General features: G+C 34.7%; 3 protein-coding genes and 2 pseudogenes across 5 annotated transcripts; 4 read left to right on the plus strand and 1 right to left on the minus strand.

The window, feature by feature from the left end:
* Positions 1 to 153: 153 nt before the first annotated feature.
* Positions 154 to 2,277, minus strand: LOC132309652 (uncharacterized; annotated as a pseudogene).
* A 579-nt stretch (positions 2,278 to 2,856) lies between these two features.
* On the plus strand, positions 2,857 to 19,583 carry LOC132307465 (F-box/kelch-repeat protein At3g06240-like). Of its 3 annotated transcripts, none has more exons than XM_059805242.1 (3): positions 2,857 to 8,169; positions 13,334 to 13,453; positions 17,862 to 19,583. In XM_059805242.1, the coding sequence occupies exon 1, from the start codon at positions 3,267 to 3,269 to the stop codon at positions 4,395 to 4,397; it is 1,131 nt and encodes a 376-aa protein (XP_059661225.1). In that variant the 5' UTR covers positions 2,857 to 3,266; the 3' UTR covers positions 4,398 to 8,169; positions 13,334 to 13,453; positions 17,862 to 19,583. The 3 variants fall into 3 exon arrangements, with proteins under 3 accessions (XP_059661225.1, XP_059661226.1, XP_059661227.1); XM_059805244.1 differs by lacking the exon at positions 2,857 to 8,169 and adding an exon at positions 9,227 to 13,143; XM_059805243.1 differs by lacking the exon at positions 13,334 to 13,453.
* Positions 8,164 to 9,072, plus strand: LOC132307467 (F-box/kelch-repeat protein At3g23880-like). Its single transcript, XM_059805246.1, has one exon. The coding sequence runs from the start codon at positions 8,490 to 8,492 to the stop codon at positions 8,925 to 8,927; it is 438 nt and encodes a 145-aa protein (XP_059661229.1). The 5' UTR covers positions 8,164 to 8,489; the 3' UTR covers positions 8,928 to 9,072.
* On the plus strand, positions 13,460 to 17,853 carry LOC132307466 (F-box/kelch-repeat protein At3g06240-like; annotated as a pseudogene).
* Positions 19,584 to 22,056: 2,473 nt separating the features above from the next.
* Positions 22,057 to 23,542, plus strand: LOC132307468 (F-box/kelch-repeat protein At3g23880-like). Its single transcript, XM_059805247.1, has one exon. The coding sequence runs from the start codon at positions 22,164 to 22,166 to the stop codon at positions 23,334 to 23,336; it is 1,173 nt and encodes a 390-aa protein (XP_059661230.1). The 5' UTR covers positions 22,057 to 22,163; the 3' UTR covers positions 23,337 to 23,542.
* The last annotated feature ends 45 nt before the right edge of the window (positions 23,543 to 23,587 follow it).

Genomic DNA, 23,587 nt, shown 5'->3' on the forward strand with positions numbered 1-23,587 from the left:
AATGCTAAGGACACGATGAAGCCAGTTTTTGGTATTAACACCCAGCACTTGATCTACTTAGAAAATATGAAGTTCATCTGAATACTTTCTGAGAGTTCCAAATAAAACAATCAAACAGGTATATGTAACCATCATTTTCATTTTTCACTTTAAAAAAAAAAAAAAAAAAACAAAAAAGAAAAAGAAAAGAAAGTGTAACATTAAGAACCATCATTTGAGTCAGTCATTGATGAAGATTCCTAGTTAAGAGACAGAAAGGCAGATTCTAAAACCAATACATGGCTACCCTGTAATCTGTGAATTTCCTGAAACTGAGGAGTTATTTTACATCCCACTTACACTATCCATCTTAGCAAAGATTGCTACTTAAGCTCCAAATTTTATGATTGTTTTTAGGAACAACATTAAGTAAAAATTCTGAGAATAAAACCAAACTAGAAAAATTTACCTCATCCACTACGGCATATGGAGGCATTTGTAGCTTGATAATCTCGTAGAAACCAATTCGAAGAATCTAGAAACAAAGGTAAAAAACTGATATTTTTTTACAATTTTAATAAGCCTGAAACATCCAGTGTGTAAAATTCATCCTCTTAAACAACAATCAACCTATAGAACCTTTAGGTTCACTGCACATTCAACTTCCAAACTTTTTCACCAACTGTGCAGGCCTGTCATTGGATAAAGAAGTAAGTTTTTAACACATGGAAGCAGGCAATTTTCTGACATAGTTGGAATACAAATCCATATATCTTTAGACGGTCAGAATGTTTCTAAGCTTGATTAGAATTATCCTTAGAGCTCCATTCAAATATAACTAATCACAGGAGCAGCATAAACAACACTATTACAAGTTATAGTTCTATAGCCAGTAAACTCATATGGTCAAATGTCTGCCAATCTACTCATACAATTTGCAATTCAAAAAATAATAGTTTTCACATTCATCCCCATATAACCATGAAAATATTCCATTTATTTTACTTGCAAGGCAAATGTACCTGTAACAGAAGAGGTTCTATGCTTCTATATGTGTTCTCATCAGGAATAATGAAAGAATCAACTGATCAAGATATGTTCTCCAACGAATGGTGCCTCCAACAATGTCTGTCACCTGTATGACAAATTTTTTTTTTGAAAAGGGTTAGTGCCCAAACAAATTAGGAATAAAGGCATGCCATACCAACAAGTCTCCTGTCCAAAAATGAAAATTGTTCTATCTACTAGATCATCATCATTATCATTACCTTAATCCTTTTTGAATGGGGTCAACCACATGAATTCTCTCTTTTATCTTTTCTATTACATGCCATTTCACCTACCATATTTAAGATTTAAAAATCATTTTTAATAATCTCATCCCATGTTACTTTTGCTGATAAATGCAATGATAAAGCAAGGTGCAGCCACGGAGCATATCCTAGATACAAGTTTCACCGAAAGGAGAAGTGTAAGCACAATATATGATATTGGAAGTAAAGAGAAAAACCAGTCTGAGATCTCTATCATCCAAAGCACGGGTGCAAAGCCCAAGAGTTCTTGCAACATATGCCATTTCATTATCACCCGAACCCTTCCCGCTCCAATTCAAGAGGTCAGCAAGACAGCAAAAGCACCACCGAGTTCTATGCGCATCAACCTAAAGGTCCTAACTGCCGACACTGTATCAGCCAAAAAAAAAAAAGTGCATTCAAGAAATCAGAAAACTACAATATACTCCCACACTCTACCCAACAATATAGCAGATAAAAGGAACTATTACTTCGAGAAGGCAATGAACAAGGAAAACCCCCAAAAATAAAATAAAATAAATAAATTATCAGCTCTGTGAGGAGAAACTTCCAAATTCAGCTTCTGCTTTCTGTGTGCAGGATTGATAGGACCTTAAAAATCACCGTTTGAGCAAATTAAAACAACAAATAAGTAACTTGGAATCAAACTGTAGGTGTAGGGAATTCATGGCCATAACATTACAAAACAACTTTTCCAGCTAATTGGGTCCAATCCTCTGTTTGGTTGCTAAGAAAACTAAACAGAAAATATATATACACATAATTCAGGTCCCCAACAAAACCAAGCTACTTTAAATTAGGCTCGTTAAGGTGGATATTTCAGGGGTTTTTCATTGGGCTTACTATTTTTCCTGCAATTTCTTTGAAACCAAACTTAAAAATCGAGATTACCTGTTTTACGAGTCGAAATTGTAGTGTTCGGCTCTCGGATTTTCTTGGTGAATTTTGATGGTTTGGAAGGAGGAGAAGGAGAAGCTTTATACATTTTTGTGGAGTTAAATGCTCGGACAAGGAGCACTAGAGCAGTTTGATTGTGAGATTGTAGGGTTTGCCCCGAGAGAAGATTGGTGTCTTGGGAGTGAAAGAGGAGGAGAGGACATACGCGGGAGAGACAAGTAGAGATGGATAAATGTCAGTCTATTAATTTTTTTGGAAAGTAGGAGTAATTTTGAAAAAACTGGATAATTTAGTCTCCCTATTCAAATTATTGCATTCATTAAAAAAAATTTATTCCATAATGAAAGAAAAATATCTACAGGATATATTTTGTTCTGTAACTCTGAACCATTCGTGAAATTATAATTAGTTCTCAGATAATCATAAAATACTATTTTATAATTTTATAACTAATTTTTAAAAAATTAAACAAAATATTTTTTTTTAATATAATTTTACTATTTTTTATAATTACAAACTAAATTCGTATTAATAACAGAAAAAAGCTTATCTTGGGCCAAATTAGTAGATGATTCCCGCTAATGTTGACCTAGACCAATAATAAAAGGTCACGTGTTAAATAAAAGTTAAAAGTTTTTTTTTTAAATCTAAGCATGGTTAGATCTGACGCCCCTTCTCTCTATGCTTCGAAGTCTCCGGGGCCGGCAGAGAACATGTCGTCTACTCCGCCGGTCCTCTCCTCACCATCTTTGGCTCTCTCTTAAACACGCTACCGAATCCCAATTGTTGCCACCCTTACAGTCCCCAACACAACCACCATGGAATCCATATTGACAGATCTGCCAAAAACCCTCATTTTGGCAAGAAAAATGGCATGTTTGGCCTTCAATCTCTGCTGATGCGTCTTAAGGCAAGCATTGTTCTAGCAATATGACTCTTCGAGAGATGAAATGATCCGAATGGGAGGACCCGCTAACCCTATACTACACCAATGAAACGTTTAGTTTCACAAATCCCCAAACTACATTTGAGCAGAGAAGCATAAAAATTTAGGGTTTTACGATCAGAGGTTCAACCATGTCGGACTATCTACCTCAAGAAACCCTGGTCGACATCTTCACAAGACTACCCATCAAGACTCTCCTGCAAATCAGGTGCGTTTGCAAAACATGGTACGCTCTAATCAACAGCCCTATTTTCATCACCACACACATCAATCGAGCAATTGCAAACACCACCACTCCATTACTACTCCTCAGGTATCATTCTGGGTATGGCAGAGAAGAAGAGCACTACTCGGTACATTGCGATGACGAAACATTTGATGAGTGCTTGACACTTGATTGTCCTATTGATTGCTACCACCTGTACCAATACTATTATTACCGCATAGTGGGTTCATGTAATGGTTTAATTTGCTTGTCCGATGATTTATTCGCCATGAGTGTAGAAGAGTTTACAAATGTTATCATTCTGTGGAACCCAGCCGTTCGAAAGTCCGTCAGACTTCCGATGCCCCGTTTTACATACGACTCACATGGTCTACACGGGTTTGTTCTTGCGTTTGGGTTCGATTCTCGGACTAATGACTACAAGGTTGTGAGAATTGTTCATCTTCACGATTCGTTTGATTTTGTAGTTCGGCCCGAGGTTGATGTTTATGAGCTTAGCACAGGTGTGTGGAGAAGCAGTGGTTCTGCTGCTCCTCCATATTACACGAATATGGGTCATTGGTCACATGTTTTTGTGAATGGGGCTTCACATTGGGTCGCATTTGAGCCGGGCGTGGAACAAAATAGGAATTTGATTTTGTCATTTGATATGGGTAGTGAGGTTTTCATCGAAATGATACTTCCGGATAGTGTTGCTAATGTCTGTAAGCTGAATTTGTCCATTGCACTTTTTGGGGAATCTCTCTCTCTGTTCCATTATGATGATAATATTTGGAGTACTGATAAGAGTTGTTGCATATGGGTGATGAAAGAATATGGTGTAGAGGGTTCGTGGACTAAATTGTTCACAGTTGATCTAGGAGGAATAAACAAGGTTTTGGGATTTAGAAAAACAGGTGAAGTTCTAGTGGAAAAGAGTGATGGAGAGCTGGTTTCATATGATCCCAAGAGTGAAGATGAGGTTGAAATTGGAATCTGTAGCTATAAATCCTCGCTTCACTTGGATACTTACATGGAAAGCCTAGTTTTACTCTGAGGAAATAATGAAGTACTAATGGGAAGAGCATGTAACAGTAATGCCCTTACTGAAAATTTTGGAGAAGAGGATGGAGTTAAGGTACTTCGCAATATTTGGACTTCTTGTCTTGATTTTTGTTGTTTTATCCTTGGATACATGAGATGAGATTGACCTTGCTATGTTTAAACTTAAAAACTCAACTTTGCACCACAGCATGTTTCATCCAGCAAAAGTTGTTGCCATTGTTAAGCATGTAAGGGGTAGTCTTTTGTTCTTTTAACATCTACATCTGTAGAAATGTATAGGGTTGTGCGGTGTTCATTTTCAGATTCTCCAATGTTGTAAATGTTAGATGCTCTTGGTATTTTTCATATATTTCACCGGCGTTGCTCTTTTATCTGAATCAATGTTTGCGAAAGTAGTTTGAAAAGCTCAAATTGACTCACCAAAGTCTTTCCCAATTATTCAGGCTATGTAATTAGCTCAAATTAACCCAATGTTTGCATAAGTTAAATGATTTCTTTTTTGTCATTCTGCTCTAAAGTTTTTGGTACCATTCTCAGCATGACGAGGAATAGCACTTCTCAATACGTTGCCTGTCATTGGCCAGGCGTTTTGTGAACCTCAAAACTCAACCCTGCGCCATGTGCCCTTTGCATTGTGTCTCCATCTTTTCGTTTCATTCACAAACACGCACTCACACACACACAGATGCACAGGCCAAGTAACTCATTAGTGGCATTCTTGTTATTGATATTTATCCAATACCTCGTGTGGAAAAGACGGTCGAGTTAAAATTTGCACTTTGTTGGAGTCAATTAGCTTTATTTTGGGAAAAAATGCATCAATTCTGTTTATGTTTGCACTTAGCATAATCTCTGACCATCAGTAGCTGATGTTTTGCTTAATATGTCATATGGATTACAAATTATTATGTGTATTATTTTCGTTTTAGGTCGAATTTGTTGATTCTTGGATAGGCAAATATCAAATGGGCTACAAAGCATGGGTGTTTTGTATTGATTGAGCAAAGATGAGTTGAAATTGTATAGCGGTATCTGAAAATATTTATATTATTTTCGTTATCGGTGTTTTGATGAATATAACATATAATCATCTCGTGCTGCTCTTCCATGCTATTTCCTCCCCTCAGTTTGGATTTCAATGCTCAAAATTTCTCCTCAGTTTAAGGTATTTGCATTGATTCACATAACATCCTTAGCATGTATTGGTAGAATAATCAAGTAACAATGTTTTGTAGTTCAATGTTTATTATTTATTTATTTATCTATCCAGGTGCTGTGTCATTGATAATGGTTACTAATTCTATTTGAAAATCTGATTTAACAACTTTATTGCCCCTTGTACTATACTGTATTAATTTTCTTATGATTTAGTTATCATTGCTATATTCTTGGTACCTGATGATGACATTTCTTACATAAAGTTGGCTATTTGTCTCCAATCTACTCTGCTTGTTGGACCTTCAATTATAGTTGTATTTGATTTCTTTCTTGGATTTTAATTTGTACCGCAGATGACTAGAAATAAACTGCTGTTGCCACTCGCAGCATGAATAAGAGCATATTCTTGGCTTCGCATCCGGTGGAGTTTGATTTCAGATTTTATTTTTTATTTTTTAAATAACATGACAATTAACAAAGAGTGAGAATAGAAGTACAATTAAGGTACATTAATCAAGATTCAAATAGCATGAGATTTAAATGGTACATCATTACTTGCAAAAATTATAGTAAAGAAAAATTAAAAAATACAAAATATAAACATCAAGTATATAAAATTACAGTGAAACTTTAAATAAAAAGAAGACAAAAAGAAGAAGGTAATAACACATACATTATACATGGTGCAAAAAGAAGAATCTTAAGAAGAGGGGAAAAAAAATATCAATAGTGTTATAACCCAGTGATATTTCATCTACGTTTCAAAGTGAAAGAAGAGAGTTTAAGTCCCATAAAGGCAAATTGTTACCCATCAATGCATGGGGTTCTTCGACTCATCATTACTCTAGATGGTGAAGATGTTATTGACTATGAACCAATATTGAGTTTCCTGCCAATTTTTTTATTTTTAAAAATAAAATAAAGAAGAAGAAGAAGAAGTAGAAATATAAGAAAAGAAAAATGAGAGAACTTTGGAGGGAGAAAAAAAAAAAAGATTTGAAGAAGGAATCAAAGAAATTTGAAGAGCAAAATTAGCTATTAAAAAAAAGAGAGTAAAATTAGAGATATTTTTTAAAGGCAAGGCCTCGTCCCTCATTATTCATCATAGTTGTGTTTACTCATAAGTATTATGACAAATTCCAAGAACCGCACTCACTCCATTCAAGCACACTTTTTGTTCATATTGGGTTCAAACCCTTTCTCTCATTTTTATGGATGGAGAAGTTATAACACTGGGTTAGATAACTTAGATTAGTAGATGCAAAAAAATTTACCGAAGGCACTAATCACTGGCTATCGAGACATCTGCCGTTAAGGTATGTTTAATCAATGAAAATCTAACAAATCATTTTGATGGAGTAATTTTTAGCAGTTTTTATTTTTTATATTTTAAATACTAGGATTAATTTTATTATATGATAGAATTTTTATTAGTTGGACATATCGATGACAAGCCATCGATGACATGGTTTGCTGACTCTCCCAATATATTCTCTCAATTGGGGTATTGAACTTTTTTTGAAATCTTTATCGCATGTTGTTTGGAGAGGTCAAAAATGATTTTAGATTTAATAGACTCTAGAGAGTTGAATAAGGTTCCAGAGTATTTGCATATAGAGTTAGACTATGTTCAGCTGTATGAAATTGTTGAGTCATGTTGAAATAGAATTTTTTTTTTTTTTAAAGAAACCTCTCCAGATTGTTGCCTCAAATCTTTTTTAAAATTACTTACAAATTTACTATTTGATTTGAAGTTTGATTAAATGATTTTTAATATTGAATAATATTTAATAACTTCATCAAAATTGTGTGCGACATTTAAGATTTGTCTTGTACGCATTTTGTTTTTAGTGTTTTTATTTTTGTTGGGTATTGTAGTAATGAACCGTGGAAAAAATATATTTGGTAAAAATTATTTTGTTTTGCACAATACCAAAATGTTTCGTGAATAGTTGTCAAAAATTGAAGCATCAATTTGATGTTTTGATATGTTTTCGCATCATAACGATATTGTAATAGTGATAAACAATATTCTCTTAAATGATATTTTTAAACTACCTATTATGTTTTTCAAACGTATAAAATCTTTTTATCAAATATATTTTCATGAAATGAATTTTACCGAATATGTTTCGGATCACTATTTAAAATAATTTAAATAAAACACTTAGTTCTCTTTTGGGGGAAACAACACAGTTGACAAACAGCCCAACAACACAGTTGACAAACAGCCCAACAACACAGTCGCCAAACAGCCCAACAAACAAATCCGAACCGGTGTTCTCACCGTGAAGATCCGGATGTGAGAGCACTATTAAAACGCCACCAACTCTAAAGTTGCAAACGATTAGACTACACATTAAGCGGATTTTTGGTTCTCAAATTTGAGGGTTTTGACGATCAGATGAGACGGTAACGATGTCCTTCTTCGACGTGCTACCTCAAGAACTCTTCAAATATATCTGCACAAAATTACCGATCAAGACCATCGTGCTCATCAGATGCGTTCGCAAATCATGGAACGCAGTAATCAAGAACCCTAAATTCATCACAGAACACATCAATCGAACTATTGCGGACAAGAAGACTCAATTGCGACTGCTCAGGTACCATTCTCAGCATGATGAGGAAGAGCACTTCTCGATGCGTTACGATAACGTTTTGATAGTTGTTTTGGTATCTGTTCACCCCGTTATTACAGGATTGTAGGTTCAATTAATGGTCTGATTTGTTTGTCGGACGATTTTTTTTTATTAATAGTAGCGTTGTTATTATTTGGAACCCAGCCATTAGAAAGACCTTGCATGTTCCGTTGCCCCCTAGTTCATTGTCGGGTCGTCTTCATAAGTTTGTTATTGGGTTTGGATTCAATTCTTGTACTAATGACTTCAAGGTCGTGAGAATTGTGTATTTTTGGGATTCGGACATGAATGTTTACAGAGTTAATCCTGAGGTTGAGGTTTATGAGATTAGCACTGATTTGTGGAGAAGTAGTAGGGCTGTTGTTCCTCCGTATGAGATTATTAATCCCCGCCATTGTTCACATGTTTTTGTGAAAGGGGCTTCGCATTGGGTAGCAATTGAGCATGAGAAGGAACAAAATCGCTATTTGATTTTGTCGTTTGATATGGATTCTGAGGTTTTCGGCGAGATGATGCTTCCAGCTAGTGTTTCTAATGGCCGCGGGTTGAATCTGTCAATTTCATTTTTTGGGGAATCTCTGTCTCTATTCCATTATGATGATGGTGTTTTGTCAGATGGAAGTTACTATAATATATGTCCCATATGGGTGATGAAAGAGTATGGTTCAGTGGAGTCTTGGACGAAATTATTTACTGTTGATTTAGGAAGAAAGATAGACTAGGTTTTGGGATTTAGAAAAACTGGTGAAGTTGTTTTGGCAAAGAGTAACGGAGGGCTGGTTTCATATGATCCTGAGTGCGACCAAGAAGTCAGTCTTGGAATCCGTTGGACTAAATACTCCCTTCATTTGGATTCTAATATGGAGAGCCTTGTTTTACTTGATCGAGAAGATCAAGGCTTATTGAACCGAGAATACTGGTTCTATAATCTTTCTGAAAAGGGTGAATTCGAAAGAAAAAAGGTCGAGGAGGAAACATCTGTTAAGAATGCTGAAGGAACCAAAGAAAAATAGGCAGGCAAGCAAGGTTTTTACTTTCCATTATTTATACTTATTATTATATAATCCCTATTTGCAATCATGCATAATATTTCCATGATTTTGACTAGGCTATAAATGAATTGCAAAACAACGTTACATATTGCCAATTTATTGCCATTGTTAGCATACAGAGTCAATATAATGCTTGGTTCTTACTGGTAAAGACAGATAGGGTTGCACATTGTTCATTTCTGTTTATCTAGTGATATAAAATTTGATTAATTTTGGTACTATACTACTATTCAGTTCTTAGAGTTTTTGAAATGGGAATATGCTAGGAGAAAGTATGAGAAGATGGATGAAAGAGTCAAAGCAGCTATTTTTGTAGTTAACCATCTTATTCCCTATCAGGGGTAGGGAAGGAATTACATTTCTGCTGCATCTTGCAGTCTTTTAAAAGACCATATTTTTTCCTCTTTTCGTATCCTTTTCATATTTTTTAGGGTGTTCTTAGTGTATGCTTATTGGCATTATTATTTTTTTTTTTTCCTGCTTGTTGGACCTTCAATTATTGTTGTATTTAATTTTTGATTCTTGGATTTTAATTTGTTTCGCAAATGACTAGAAATAAACTGTTGTTGCCATTCACAACATGAATAAGAACGTATTGTTTGGCTTTGCATCTGATGGAGTTTGATTTAACATATTATTGGCTTCTGTTTTGTTCAGGAAAAGTATACTCACTGATTTAGTATTGTAAAAATCCACGTTGATGTTGTCTTGAAGCTCGATTTAAAGGTTAAGTGGCAGTGTGTCAATCAGATATACTAAGATAAGAAAAGTCGGGGCATTACTCAGTAGTCTAAGCACTTAACTCCCTGAGTAGATGTGCCCGTGTTTGAGTTTTCCTAATTTATCGGGGAGAAAAATAAAAAGAAAAGTCTGACCGGTGGTTGAGTAATGCAGATAGGGATATGAAAATTCTGTTTATAAGTCTAAATTATTACTTCTTATCTTAACTAAAGATAGGATGCTACTAAATCTAATGATCGGATTGACTTAAATACATCGCATGAGTTTATGATGGTTGTCGATTGTCATAGCAAATTGGAAGTAAACTTAACAGACCATGTTGTTCAGTTATGTAGCAATAATTTTACTTATCAAAAAAAAAAAAAAAAAAAAAAAAAAAAAAAAAAAAATAAAATAAAATAAAATTATGTAGCTATAATTTCTAAGAACTCCGAAAATAATTTTTAGGGAACTGAAATAGAACGTTCTCAAAGCATGTCTTTTTATTTTTTCAATTCAACTTTAAAAAAAAAAGAAAAAAATGTTAACCAAAATTTGTATTGTTTTTAAATTTTTATCCTTAAAAAACAGAAAGTGAACCAAGCATACGTTCAACTTCCTTAATTTCATTATTTTAATGTTTTTTTGCACGAAGGTGGTGTTGAGCTTGAAGAGATGTGATAAATCAATATTTCGGATGTATTTGATTTTCTGATGTATTATCATTTTTCCCTCTTTAATTAGGTGATCTTAGTAGAATGTGAATCCATCTTGTTCAGAAGAAAATCATTAGACTGTCATAGACCATTTGAAATTTGGTGGATTAATCTAATAAAAATTAATACTGAAATTTCTTTATAATATGAGTATATTAATATACTATTGTAAGCCACTTTCTCAGTAAGAATCGTGATTGAATTAGTCTACAAGTGTCAAGACTATCTAATAATTTTTCATTGTTAATAGATTTATGTACATTGGTGCAACTCATCTGCATCACAGATACATTATAAAATATGACACCAGTGTAATAGCGATGTAGCAATTGTGTAATACATTTATGTTAAATATTTGATGATGCTTTTGGATTACGAGTAAGCAATGTTGCATATGGGTGATGAAATAATATGGTGCAGTAGGATGGTGGACCAAATTGTTTACCGTTGATGTTTGAAGAATAAACAAAGGTTTTGGGAATTAGAAAAATAGGTGAAGTTGTAGTGGAAAAGAGTGAGGAAGAAAAACAAAGCAAGTGACCAGCAATACCATTCCAACGCCAACACTAGCCCCAAGCCCATATTGACCCCAAGCCCATATTGACTCTCACAAATTTGATATGAAGCCAAGAGCCTTTGATTTTTAAAAATAAAAAATAAAAATCGGCTATTATTATTATGCAATCAAATTTATTTGATGCCATTGTTATAAAATATAGTGTCTACTACACTCAAACAATGCCTATAAAAGAGCTGAGAAGCAAGGTTAAAGGAGAGGTGAGAGATTCCAATTCCATTTGTATTTATGAGGGAATATTTACTGACCAAATATATATATATATATATAGGTATATACATTAATTTTTTTTTAGGGGCATATAAGAATTTTTAACGATACTTTTTAATGAATGAATACAAGATAATCATAAAGACTAGATGGTTAAACACTCCATAAGATCAATGTAAATGTTTGAATTTCTAGGTAAGGTAAAAAGAAAAAAAAAGAAAAATTATAATAATAATAGTTATAATAAAAATGAATAATAATAATAATAAAATAATAGTTATAAATTATAATAAAAATGATGCAGAGTCTTAGAGCGCTATAAAATGTCACCAAGTCAAAGTTGCAAAACCCAAACCACATTGAAGGGGATTTTGGTTATCAAATTTTAGGGTTTTGACAATCAGATCAGATTGTAAAGATGTCCTTCTTCGACAAGCTACCACAAGAACTCTTGACGGATATCTGCACAAGACTACCGATCAAGATTATCGTGCGAACCACATGCGTTTGCAAATCATTTCACGCTCTAATCAAGAACCCTAATTTCACGGCACACATCAATCAAACTGTTGCAGACGACAAGACTCGATCACTACTCCTCATGTACCACTCTGATCACGACTTCAAAGAGGGCTTCTTAATACGTTGTGATGATGAAACATTTGATGAATGTATGAGACTCGATAATAGTTATAAAATTTGGCCACTCCATGATGATCACATAATAGTGGGTTCATGTAATGGGTTGATTTGTTTGTATGACGATTTCTCTTCTTATTCAGGCGTTCATATTCTTTGGAACCCTGCAATTAGAAAGTCCTTCATTCTTCCGTTACCCCCTAGTGGATTCTCGACTCAAGTATTTGTTCTTGGGTTTGGATTCAATTCTTGGACTAATGACTTCAAGGTTGTGAGAATTGTGTATACTTTCACAGTTCCACCTCAGGTTGAGGTTTATGAGCTTAGCACTGGTTTGTGGAGAGTCAGTAGTGCTGTTGTTCCTCTGAATGGCAACGAGATTTCCGGTTGTTCTTCGCATGTTTTTGTTAAAGGGGCTTGTCATTGGGTAGCATTTGAGAAGGGGAGGGAACAAAATCGCCATTTGATTATCTCGTTTGATATGGGTTCTGAGGTTTTCCGCGAAATGATGCCTCCAGCTAGTGTTGCTAATGGCCCTGACTTGAACATGTCAATTTCACTTTTTGGGGAACTTCTGTCTCTATTCCATTATGATGGTGCTTCGTCGGGTGAAAGTAAGAGATGTTGCATATGGGTGATGAAAGAGTATGGTGTAATGGAGTCTTGGACGAAATTATTTACTGTTGATTTGGGAGGAGAAATAGACGAGGTTTTGGGATTTAGAAAAACCGGTGAAGTTCTTGTGGCAAAGGACCAATGGGTGGTTTCATATGATCCTGAGAGCAAACAAGAAGTAAATCTTCGAATTCGTTGGTCTCCACACTCATTTCATTTGGATACTTATATGGAGAGCCTTGTTTTGCTTGATGGAAAAGATCAAGTCTCATTGAACCAAGCATAGTGTCTGAATAAACCTAAAAAAAACCGGAGACTTCCTTATGTAAAGAGGGACAGGAAGAAGAAATATTGAGGAGGAAACATTTGTTGAGAATACTGAAGGAAGCAAAGAAAAATAGGAAGGCAGGCAAGTTTTTTAATTCCCATTATTTATACTTAGTATCATAATTTCTATTTTTATCATTGTATGATATTTACATGATATTGACTTTGCTATATATGAATTACAAAACTACCTTACATCATGCCAATTTATTGCCATTGTTAGCATATAGAATCAATTTAATGTTTGGTTCTTATAACATCTATATCTGCAGTTTGTAGAGTGGTGGGAATGGAAATATGCTAGGGCCTAGGAGCAAGTATGAGAAGATTGATAAAGAAAGAAAGAGTAGCACAGCTATTTTGTAGTTGATTGATCTTATTCCCTATCATAGGTAGGGTGTAATTGCATTTCTGCTGCATCTTGTATTCTTCTAAAAAAAACCAAGTTTTTATTTATTTATTTATTATTTTCTGATTCTTTAGGGCGTGCTTAAAAAACCATGTTATTTATTTATTTATTATTTTCTGATTCTTAAGGGCGTGCTGAGTGAATACTGGTTATTGTCATTTGATTCTAATGAATGAATCGACTCCAATCAAAGTCTTTCCAAGCGATTTACCATTCAACATCTTTGTCTTGCAAGTTTATTGATTTTAACTGCCATGAATAGCTGTTTGATTTCTTCCTGCAGTATGTTGAATCCTTATGACTGTTTTGTATGATTTCCATTTCTCAACAATGTCTAAACTTAAGTATGTGAAGAACTCACTGATCTTACATTTAATGGCTCCCCGGTCAGGTCCTAATGTTGACAGTCTCTTTTCTATTGACAGAGTGGTTAGATGCAAGGATTAGAAAAGAGAAACAAAGAGGATGCTTCTAGTTTGTGAATTAGAAAAATTTCCTTTGAGAGCTTTAGGCCTATGTTAACATTCAGGTCTTAAAATTTTCGGTGCTTCTTAAAATTTTGACATCCAGTTCTTACATACGAATTTGCTGTGTTCATGTAATGACATCAATTCTACCAAAACCCTCTTTTTTGACAATGTCTTTTCTCCTTGCAATGGATTTGAGCCTCGGTATCTTAAGTGCGAGACCTGCAAGTAGATCTCGATCATGTAACATTTGTTTAAAAATTAGACCCCTTAGGACAAGTTCTTGTAAGTTGGATATAGCTATTGTTTGAAATATGTTGTTACACTCTCTTTAAAAGTACCAGAGCAGCCTCAGTTCCTTTGTAATTATGATAAATCTATGTGCTTGGGCTCACTATATGAGCCATCATGTTACTTTATCATTATAGAATTAAAATGTGTTATCAGTTCTCAGTCAAAGCATATAACAGGGTTGAGAAGCAAGAGGTAGTGAAGTTTTTTACAGACAGAAGGAAAATGGAAAGAATTATGGCAAATAATTGCATATGTCCTGTTTTCTTTGTTTTTTTTCTCACCAAATGAGACATTTTTTGCTTGTGTGATCGGTTTATCCCCTTATGATTGAATAGGTAGGCAGAATTGTTAGGCCCTAAGTCACACAGAGCAGGAGCGAAAGCGAGAGCGAGAAAGCGTCTAAGTCTAAAAATTTTGAAAGCGGGTGCTTCTTGAGAGCCTCTGTATATTAGGTTTATATAAAATTATATCAGGTCATGACATATATATTTTATATTTTTTTATTTATTTAAATCCATATGCAAATATATTCATTATTATATATGTAATAAATAAGTTAACTTTTCTCAGGATAAGGATCCTCTCCTTGGGACATCTCTTTCCTGCTCTCTCCAAAACTAATGTGAAGGCTAATATTAGGACACGTTATTCATTAAGACACATCGTTTGTCACATCTCCCTTTCCCTCTCCTCTCAACCTCTCTCTCTTACCAAAATTTTCTCTTTCCTCTTCAGTAACTTTCATACCCAAATTTTGCTTGCCGGAATCCACCGGCTTCTTCAACTTGTGCTAAACGTAATATATGCACACATATATAAATAAAAGAAAAAAAATGATTAATTCTGGAAACAAAAAAAATAAAATAAATAATAAATGTTGCCAAATCTAAAACCTTAATTAATTTTCAGAGAGACCCAATGGATTCCTTAATTGATTTCTTGGTTTATTAATTTGTTCTGATTTTTTTTTTTTTTAACTCAACATATATTTATGATTATTCCCTGGTGAACTGAGCAAAACCTAAACCTCAATTGTTGGTTTTGAAGATGATACAAAATCAGGAGCAATATCCAAAGAAGATTCACGATTTGAGAGAAATAGTAGGTTGTGGGTAGGTTAATTACATGAAAGTTACTGAAAAGGGAAGAGAATAATTTGGTCTTGTATATAAGATTTAGAGAGAGAGATATTGAGGAGAGAGAAAAAGAGGGAGAGGGATATGTGGCAAATGATGTGTCTTAACGAATGACGTGTCTTAATATTAGCCTCCAGATTAGTTTTGGAGAGAGCAGGAGAGAGATGTCCCAAGGAGAGGATCCGTATCCCTCCGAATAATAGTTACTACATACTACAACCAATAAGAAAATCTCATTAGGCCGGGATATTTAATAAATGAATTACCCTGATAGCCAATAACTTCTTGGGACTTGCATGATCCCAACCAATCAACATAAGCCATGTCAACAAAAATTAATAAAATTGACAAGACATGACCTGCCCTAATTGGTGGGATCAGGCGCCGAACTACCTAAGGCTATGTTTGGTACAGTGGAAATACGAGAGAAAATAAAAGAAAGGAAATGAGAGGTGTTTGGTTGACTAATTAAGGAAATGATAGTAATCATGCTTAGGAAAAGAAACTATTTTAATGAATTTACTACTCTAACCTTTTTCATGGTTCTTGTCTTTTGGCAAATTTGACATTATAAAAATTTCATTAAAAATGCTACAATTTCACTTCCTTTCCTTCCATTTCCTCCCATTTTTGGAGGGATAACAAACTACTATTCAAGCTTTTCAACATATCCCTCCAAATCCTTCCATTTCCTCTCTTTTCCTTCCAAAAGTTTATATCAAACACAAAACTCCATATCCCTCCATTTCATTTCTTTTCTTTCCATTTCTTCCCAACCAAACTGGCCCTAATAGTTTCCGGATATTGGAGTCTGGAGATGAAAGAATACAAATGAGAGGACCTAAAATATTCTTCGCACTGTGAAGATCCGAACACAAAGTTGCAAAACCCAAACTACATTGAGCGGGATTTTTGGTTATCAAATTTTAGGGTTTTGACGATCAAACAGTGATGATGTACTTCTTTGACAAGCTACCTCAAGAACTTCTTAGTGATATCTGCACAAGATTACCAATCAAGACTATCGTGCAAATCAGATGCGTTTGAAAATCATGGAACGCTCTCATCAAGAACCCTAATTTCATCACAGCACACATTGATCGAACTGTTGCAGATGACAACAAGACTCAATTACTACTCCTCAGGTACCACTCTGATCATGACAAGAAAGAGCGATTCTCAATACGTTGTGATAAGGAAAAATTTGATGAATATATGACACTCGATTATAGTCACAAAATCTTGTCAATCCATTATTACAGGATAGTGGGTTCATGTAATGGGTTGATTTGTTTTTCGGACGAATTCTATGGATTAACACGCCTTGTTGTTCTCTGGAACCCAGCAATTAGAAAGTCCTTGAATCTTCCGATGCCCCCTAGTGAATTCTCAGATCATTTATTTGTTCTTGGGGTTGGATTCAATTCTTTAACTAATGACTTCAAGGTTGTGAGAATTGTGTATTTTGTTGACATGTATGGTTACAGTGTTTCACCTGAGGTTGAGGTTTGTGAGCTTAGCACTGGTTTGTGGAGAGTCAGTAGTGCTGTTGTTCCTCTGAATTGCAACATTTCCTGTCATTCTTCGCATGTTTTTGTGAAGGGGCTTCCCATTGGGTAGCATTTGAGGAGGTCAAGGAACAAATTCAATATTTGATTGTTTTGTTTGATATGGGTTCTGAGGTTTTCCGTGAGATGAATCTTCCAGCTAGTGTTGCTGATGGCCCTGGTTGAACTTGTCAATTTCACTTTTTGGGGAATCTCTGTCCCTATTTCATTATGATGGTGCCTTGTCAGGTAGAAGTAATAGATGTTGCATATGGGTGATGAAAGAGTATGGTGTAGTGGAGTCTTGGACGAAACTATTTACTGTTGATGTAGGAGGAGAAATAAACAAGGTTTTGGGATTTAGGAGAACTGGTGAAGTTGTTGTGGCAAAGAGTAACAGAGAGTTGGTTTCATTCAATTCTGAGAGCAAACAAGAGATCCATCTTGGAAACTTTTGGTCTGAAGAAGACTCATATCACATGGATACTTATGTGGAGAGCCTTGTTTTACTTGATGGAAAAGATCAAGTCTCATTGAACCGAGCATACTGTCTCAATTATCTATCAGAAGGGTGAATTTCTTATTTAAAAAGGGATGAGAAGAAGAGAGATTGAGGAGGAAACATTTGTTAAGAATGCTGAAGGAAGCAAAGAAAAATAGGAAGACAGGCAAGGATTTTACTTCCTGTTATAATCATAATTCCTCTTTTTATCCTTGTGATATTGACTTGCCTATATATGAATTGCAAAACTACCTTACATCTTACCAATTTATGGCCATTGTTAGCTTATAGAATCAATCTAATGTTTGGTTCTTTTTTTTTTTGATAAGTCAATCTAATGTTGGTTCTTATAACATTTATATCTGTAAAGACAGGTTGTGCAATGTTCATGTCAGTTTATCCAGTGGTATAAAATTAGATTAATTTTGGTACAATTCATTTTCAGTTTGCAGAGTTGTTGGAATGGGAATATGCTAGTAGCAGGAATGAGAAGATGGATGAAGGATGAAAGAGTAGCAGCAGCTATTTTTGTAGTTGATGATCTTATTCCCTTCATAGGTAGGGATGTAATTACATTTCCCTTTTTGTATTCTTTTCAGATTTTTAGGGCTTACTTGGTGTATACTTGTTATTAGAATTTCATTTTGGTGAATGACTTGAGTCCAAGCAAAACTTTTCTAAGGGATATACGATTCGGCATCTTTGTCTTGCAAGTTTATTGAATTTTAACTGACATGAATAGACCTCTGATTTCTTCTTGCATTATGTTGAATCCTTACAATTGTGTTGTATGATCTTCATTTCTTAACAATGTCTAAACTTAATTTGAATATTTTTGTATAGACTTCTGGAGAATGCTTTAACTAATTACTTCAACCCATTTTTCTGTCGAGATACTCTCTAAGAAGATGATAGTGCATCCACTCTTGGGGGATGTGAGAAGAGTAGTTGTAGAGTTGTCGATCAGGATGAGCAGAATTGCCAAATGTGAGATGGAAGCTGTAGTTTTTTATTTTTTTATTTTTTTTATTTTTTTTATTTTTATTTTTTATTTTTTATTTTTTATTTTTATTTAATTGCTTTGTCATTGGAAAGGACCTGTGCTGTACCCAATTTTTTTTTTTTTCCTTTCTAGATTACTGTACCAATTCTTTGGCACACATATCTGAAATCTCTTTTGACTAATTGCCTGCCTTGCGACGCTTGGTAAGCACAGGAATTAGACTGAAATAGCTCGAATATCCCTGGTTTCGGGTTGATACCCCGACCTCTCTCTTCGATAATCTCCTGGGAAATCTGATTTTACCACTTGTTGCTTCTTTCACTATATTGATTTTCTTATATTTTAGTTATCGCTGCTGTTGTATTGGTACCTGATGTCATTTCTTAAATAAAGTTGGCTATTTGTCCCCAATCTACTGTTTGTTGGACCTTCAGTTATAGTTGTCTTTGATTTTTGTTTCTTGGATCTTAATTTTAACTGCAAATGACTTGAAATAAACTGTTGTTGCCACTAAAAACACAAATAAGTGCGCGTTGTTGCCTTTGCCTCTGATGGAGTTTTATATCAGATATTATTTGGCTTCTGTGTTGTTCACGGAAAGTATAGTGGATCGAGAATGTAAATTTATTTTGAATGTAGATTTACCTCATAATAGTGGTTTCATGTAATGGGTTAATTTGCTTGTCCGACGGATGATTTATTTTTGTCTAATGGTTTGGATAATATACAAACATTATCCTCTATGGAACCCAGGAATTCAAAAGTCCGTGAGACTTCCGATGCCCCATATTACATACAAATCACATGGTCTATACATGTTTGGTCTTGCTTAGGTTGGGTTCGATTCTGGGGCTAATGCTATGAAGTTGTGAGAATTGTTTATCTTCACAACTTGTTTGATTATGAACTTCCGCCCGAGGTTGATGTTTATGAACTTAGCACACGTCTGTGGAGAATGATCGGTTATGCTGCTCATCTGTATCACATGATTCTACATCATTGATTGCATGTTTTTTGTAAATGGGGCTTCACATTGAGTCGCATTTGAGCAGGGCCTGGAAAAAATCGGTATTTGATTTTGTCATTTGATATCAATAATGAACACAATCAATAAGTGAAAAGAGCAACCCACATCAAAAAAGAAAGGAAAAAAAAAAAATGAAAGATACCAAGATTATATAATATTTACGATATTAAAGAAACCGAAAAAACGATGCTCAACCCTATCCATTTTTACAGATGTAGATGTTAAAAGAGCCAAAAACTATAGATTTGACCAATGGCATGCTAGATGAAAGGTACTGTGATGCAAAGTCAAGTTTTCAAGTTTATACGTAGCAGGGTCAATCTCATTTTCTAGGGATAAAATTGAAACTATATGACAATTAATGCAAATAATGTGAAGTACATTCAGATTGCCTGCCTGCCTGCCTATTCTTCTTTGCATGTTTTACCTTTCTTAATTGATGCTCCCTCCTCAACTCCATCCTCTTCTCCAACCTCTTCAGTAAAAGCATTATTGTTACATGTAACTATTCTATCATTCTGTTTCTCTTAGCTGTAAAAATTAAAATTTTCTAATTCATCAGGTCCTATACGCTTCTTTTTCTTTTTCCCTTCTCATTTGTAACTGAACCCAATGTGCATAAGTAGTTTGAAAAGCTCAAATTAACTCAACAAAGTCTTTCTCAACTATTTAGGCTGTGTACATAATATGTATTGTTTTCTATCATTCTGCTCGAAGGCGGTAGTGTCGTTTAACTTATATATTCTTGAGATTCATTTGTATATAGTGGTTTGTTTTTAGGCTACTTAATGGAACCCTACTATTTCGGGATTGGGATTTGGGACTTGATTGTGTAAAGGTACGAACTTAGGACGAGGATCCTTTAAGTTAAAATCTCTCTACATTATCAAAAGTTGAATCATTAAGATACTGACATGTGGCATTCTACACAGATTTAAGGCTTATATCACACCATATCAGCTAAATGAATAAAACTTCAAAAGTGATGTCGTTTTAGGGGCACAAAAAGATAAGCGGTTCTCTGACAATGTCACAAACTCCTCCTCTCTCAACCGGTTCTTTCATTCCCCCTCTCTTTGTGCAAATTAAAATTATGTCATTTCATACATAATTTTGGCTATTTGTCTACAATCTACTGTGTTGTTGGACCTTAGTTGTCTTTGATATTTGTTTATTTGGTTTTAATTTATATCGCAAATGACTAGAAATAAACTGCCGTTGCCACTCACATGAATAAGAGCGTATTGTGGGCCCATGTCAGTGGTTTTGCATCAGATGGAGTTTGCTTTCAGATATTATTTGGTTTCTGTGTTATTTAGAAAAGTATACTGCATTTAGTATTGGAAACTGTTAATGTAGTGTTGAAGGTTGAGAATGTAGGATTTTTATTTTTTATTTTTAAAGTAGTACAATCTTTCAAAATTATGGGTAGGGCTAAAGGGGCCTCTTTCTCTCTCTCTCTCTCTCTGTCCTTTTTTCTTTCCCAGAAAGTTTTTAAACTTGAAAGCTTGACTCTGTTTCACAGTAACTCTCATCTAGCATAATTTGCTGTCATTGTTAAGCATGCAAGGGGAAATCTAGTATTTGGTTCTTTGAACATCTGCGTCTGTAAAAAGGGGTAGGGTTGAGCAGTGCTCATTTTCAGTTTCTTTAGTGGGTTTGTTAAACATTTAAGGGGAAATCTAGTATTTGGTTCTTTTAACATCTACATCTGTAAGCATCATTCTTTCCGGTTTCTTTAACATAAATATTAGAAATGACACTGGTATTTTTCTTCTTTTATTTATTTATTTATTTATTTTCCTTCACTTATTGAATGTGCTCATTGTTGACAAGTTAATCATTGTGTTGCTCGTAGTTGTAAAACTTAGAATTTTCTAATTTAGGCTGTGTACGTTATATATGAATTGTTTTTCATCATTCTGGTCTAAGATGGTAGTGTCATTTAACTTGTATAGTCTTGATGAGATTCATGCGCAATTGTGCATGCATATAGTTGGGTTTGTTTTGAGGTTAGGGACTGATTGGGAAAAGGTATGAACTTGGGAAGAGAATTAAATAGACAAGGATGACAAATATTTGCAGTGCGTCGTTTGCTTGTTTGTTTTGTTTTTTTATATGAGTTTATAATTTTATTTTTTTTATTTTTTTTAAATATCATTTCACATGACAGTCAAATTTATCTTGCAATGTTATTTAATGGCTCAAGTCACAATGTAAAAAAAAACGTATTCAGGTTTACATGCAATGTGCAATTTGAATACTCTTTTCGTCCCAATTTATTTATTTATTTATTTATTTTTTGAGTTATTCAAAATACATTCACTTTAAATGTTCAAACAATATATAATATTCTTGAAGTTTAAAAAAATTCACTTATTTGCAATAATTAAATGTTTCTTTAAAAGGATAGAGGAATTAATGTTTAAGAACTTTCATAAAATTATTCGTGAACACGTGAATTTGACGGAGCTGAGTGTAAAGAACCAAATTCCAATTCAGTCACCAGATAATGCCATCTAAAAATGTTCAAATAAAGAAAGAAAAAGGCCCGAATAAGCTGACCCGGTATTCTCACCGTGAAGATCCGATTCTCAGTCTGAGAGCACTCACTATAATAAATATCTTTTTCCCCAAGGTCCCCAAACTGTACATTCATTCAGCAGGACATTGGCCATCAAATTTTAGGGTTTTGCCGATCAGATCAGACGGTAACGATGTTCTTGGACAATCTACCTCAAGAACTCTTCGCTGATATCTGCACAAGATTACCGATCAAGAGTATCGTTCACGTCGGATGCGTTTGCAAATCATTTCACGCTATAATCAAGAACCCTAATTTCATCACAGAACACATCAATCGAAGTGTTGCAGACGACAAGAAGACTCAATTACTACTCCTCAGGTACCACTCTAATCCTGACAACAAAGAGCGCTTCTCAATACGGTATGATGATGAAATATTTGATGAATGTATGACATTCGATAATAGTTATAAAGTCTGGCCAGTCCATTATTACAAGATAGTGGGTTCATGTAATGGGTTGATTTGTTTGTGTGATTATCTCTCTGTTACAAGCGTTCTTATTCTTTGGAACCCAGCACTTAGAAAGTCCTTCAATCTTCCCATGCCCCCCACCGAATTCTCGCTTCATGATTTTGTTGTTGGGTTTGGATTCAATTCTTCGACTAACGACTTCAAAGTTGTGAGAATTGGGAATGTTTGCAATTCGGGCAACACACAAACTTCCCGAGTTTCACCTGAGGTTGAGGTTTATGAGCTTAGCACTGGTTTGTGGAGAGGCAGTAGTGCTGTTGTTCCTCCGTATGAGATGATTCCCCGTCATTGTTCGCATGTTTTCGTGAAAGGGGCTTCCCATTGGATTGCATTTGAGAAGGGCAAGGAACAAAATCGCTATTTGATTTTGTCATTTGATATGGGTTCTGAGGTTTTCGGCGAGATGGTGCTTCCGGCTAGTGTTGCTAATGGCCCTAAGTTGAAAATGTCAATTTCACTTTTTGGGGAATCTCTGTCTCTATTCTGTTATGATGGTGATTTGTCGGGTACAAGTGAGAGATGTTGCATATGGGTGATGCAAGAGTATGGTGTTGTGGAGTCTTGGATAAAATTATTTACTGTTGATCTAGCACAAGAAATAAACAAGGTTTTGGGATTTAGGAGAACTGGTGAAGTTCTTGTGGAAATGGGTGATGGAGAGTTGGTTTCCTACGATCCTGAGAGCAAAGAAGAGGTCCATGTTGAAGACTTTTGGTTTCAAGACTCGTCTCATTTGGATACTTATATGGAGAGCCTTGTTTTACTTGATGGAAAAGATCAAGTCTCATTGAACCGAGCATACTGTTGGAATAAACTTTTAAAAGAAGAGTGAGGGACAGGAACCGAGCATTTGTTAGGAATGCTGACGGAAGCAAAGAAAAATAGGAAGGCAGCCAGGCAGGCAATGTTTATATTTCCCATTAGTTATACTTATTATCATAATTTCTATTTTTATCCTTGTATAATATTTACATGATATGGACTTAGCTGTACATGAATTGTATATGAATTGCAGAACTGCCTTCTTCATCTTGCCAATTTATTGCCATTGTTAGCATATAGAATCAATTTAATGTTTGCTTC

The sequence above is a fragment of the Cornus florida genome, unplaced genomic scaffold (genome assembly GCF_030987335.1).
Source record: "Cornus florida cultivar Cherokee Brave unplaced genomic scaffold, ASM3098733v1 CherokeeBrave_3.0.0_Hap2_Chr05, whole genome shotgun sequence".
NCBI lineage: Eukaryota > Viridiplantae > Streptophyta > Magnoliopsida > Cornales > Cornaceae > Cornus > Cornus florida.

Coding starts and splice junctions, on each gene's coding strand:
- LOC132307465 (XM_059805242.1), top strand. CDS start 3,267: ATGTCGGACTATCTACCTCAAGAAACCCTGGTCGACATCTTCACAAGA.
- LOC132307467 (XM_059805246.1), top strand. CDS start 8,490: ATGAATGTTTACAGAGTTAATCCTGAGGTTGAGGTTTATGAGATTAGC.
- LOC132307468 (XM_059805247.1), top strand. CDS start 22,164: ATGTTCTTGGACAATCTACCTCAAGAACTCTTCGCTGATATCTGCACA.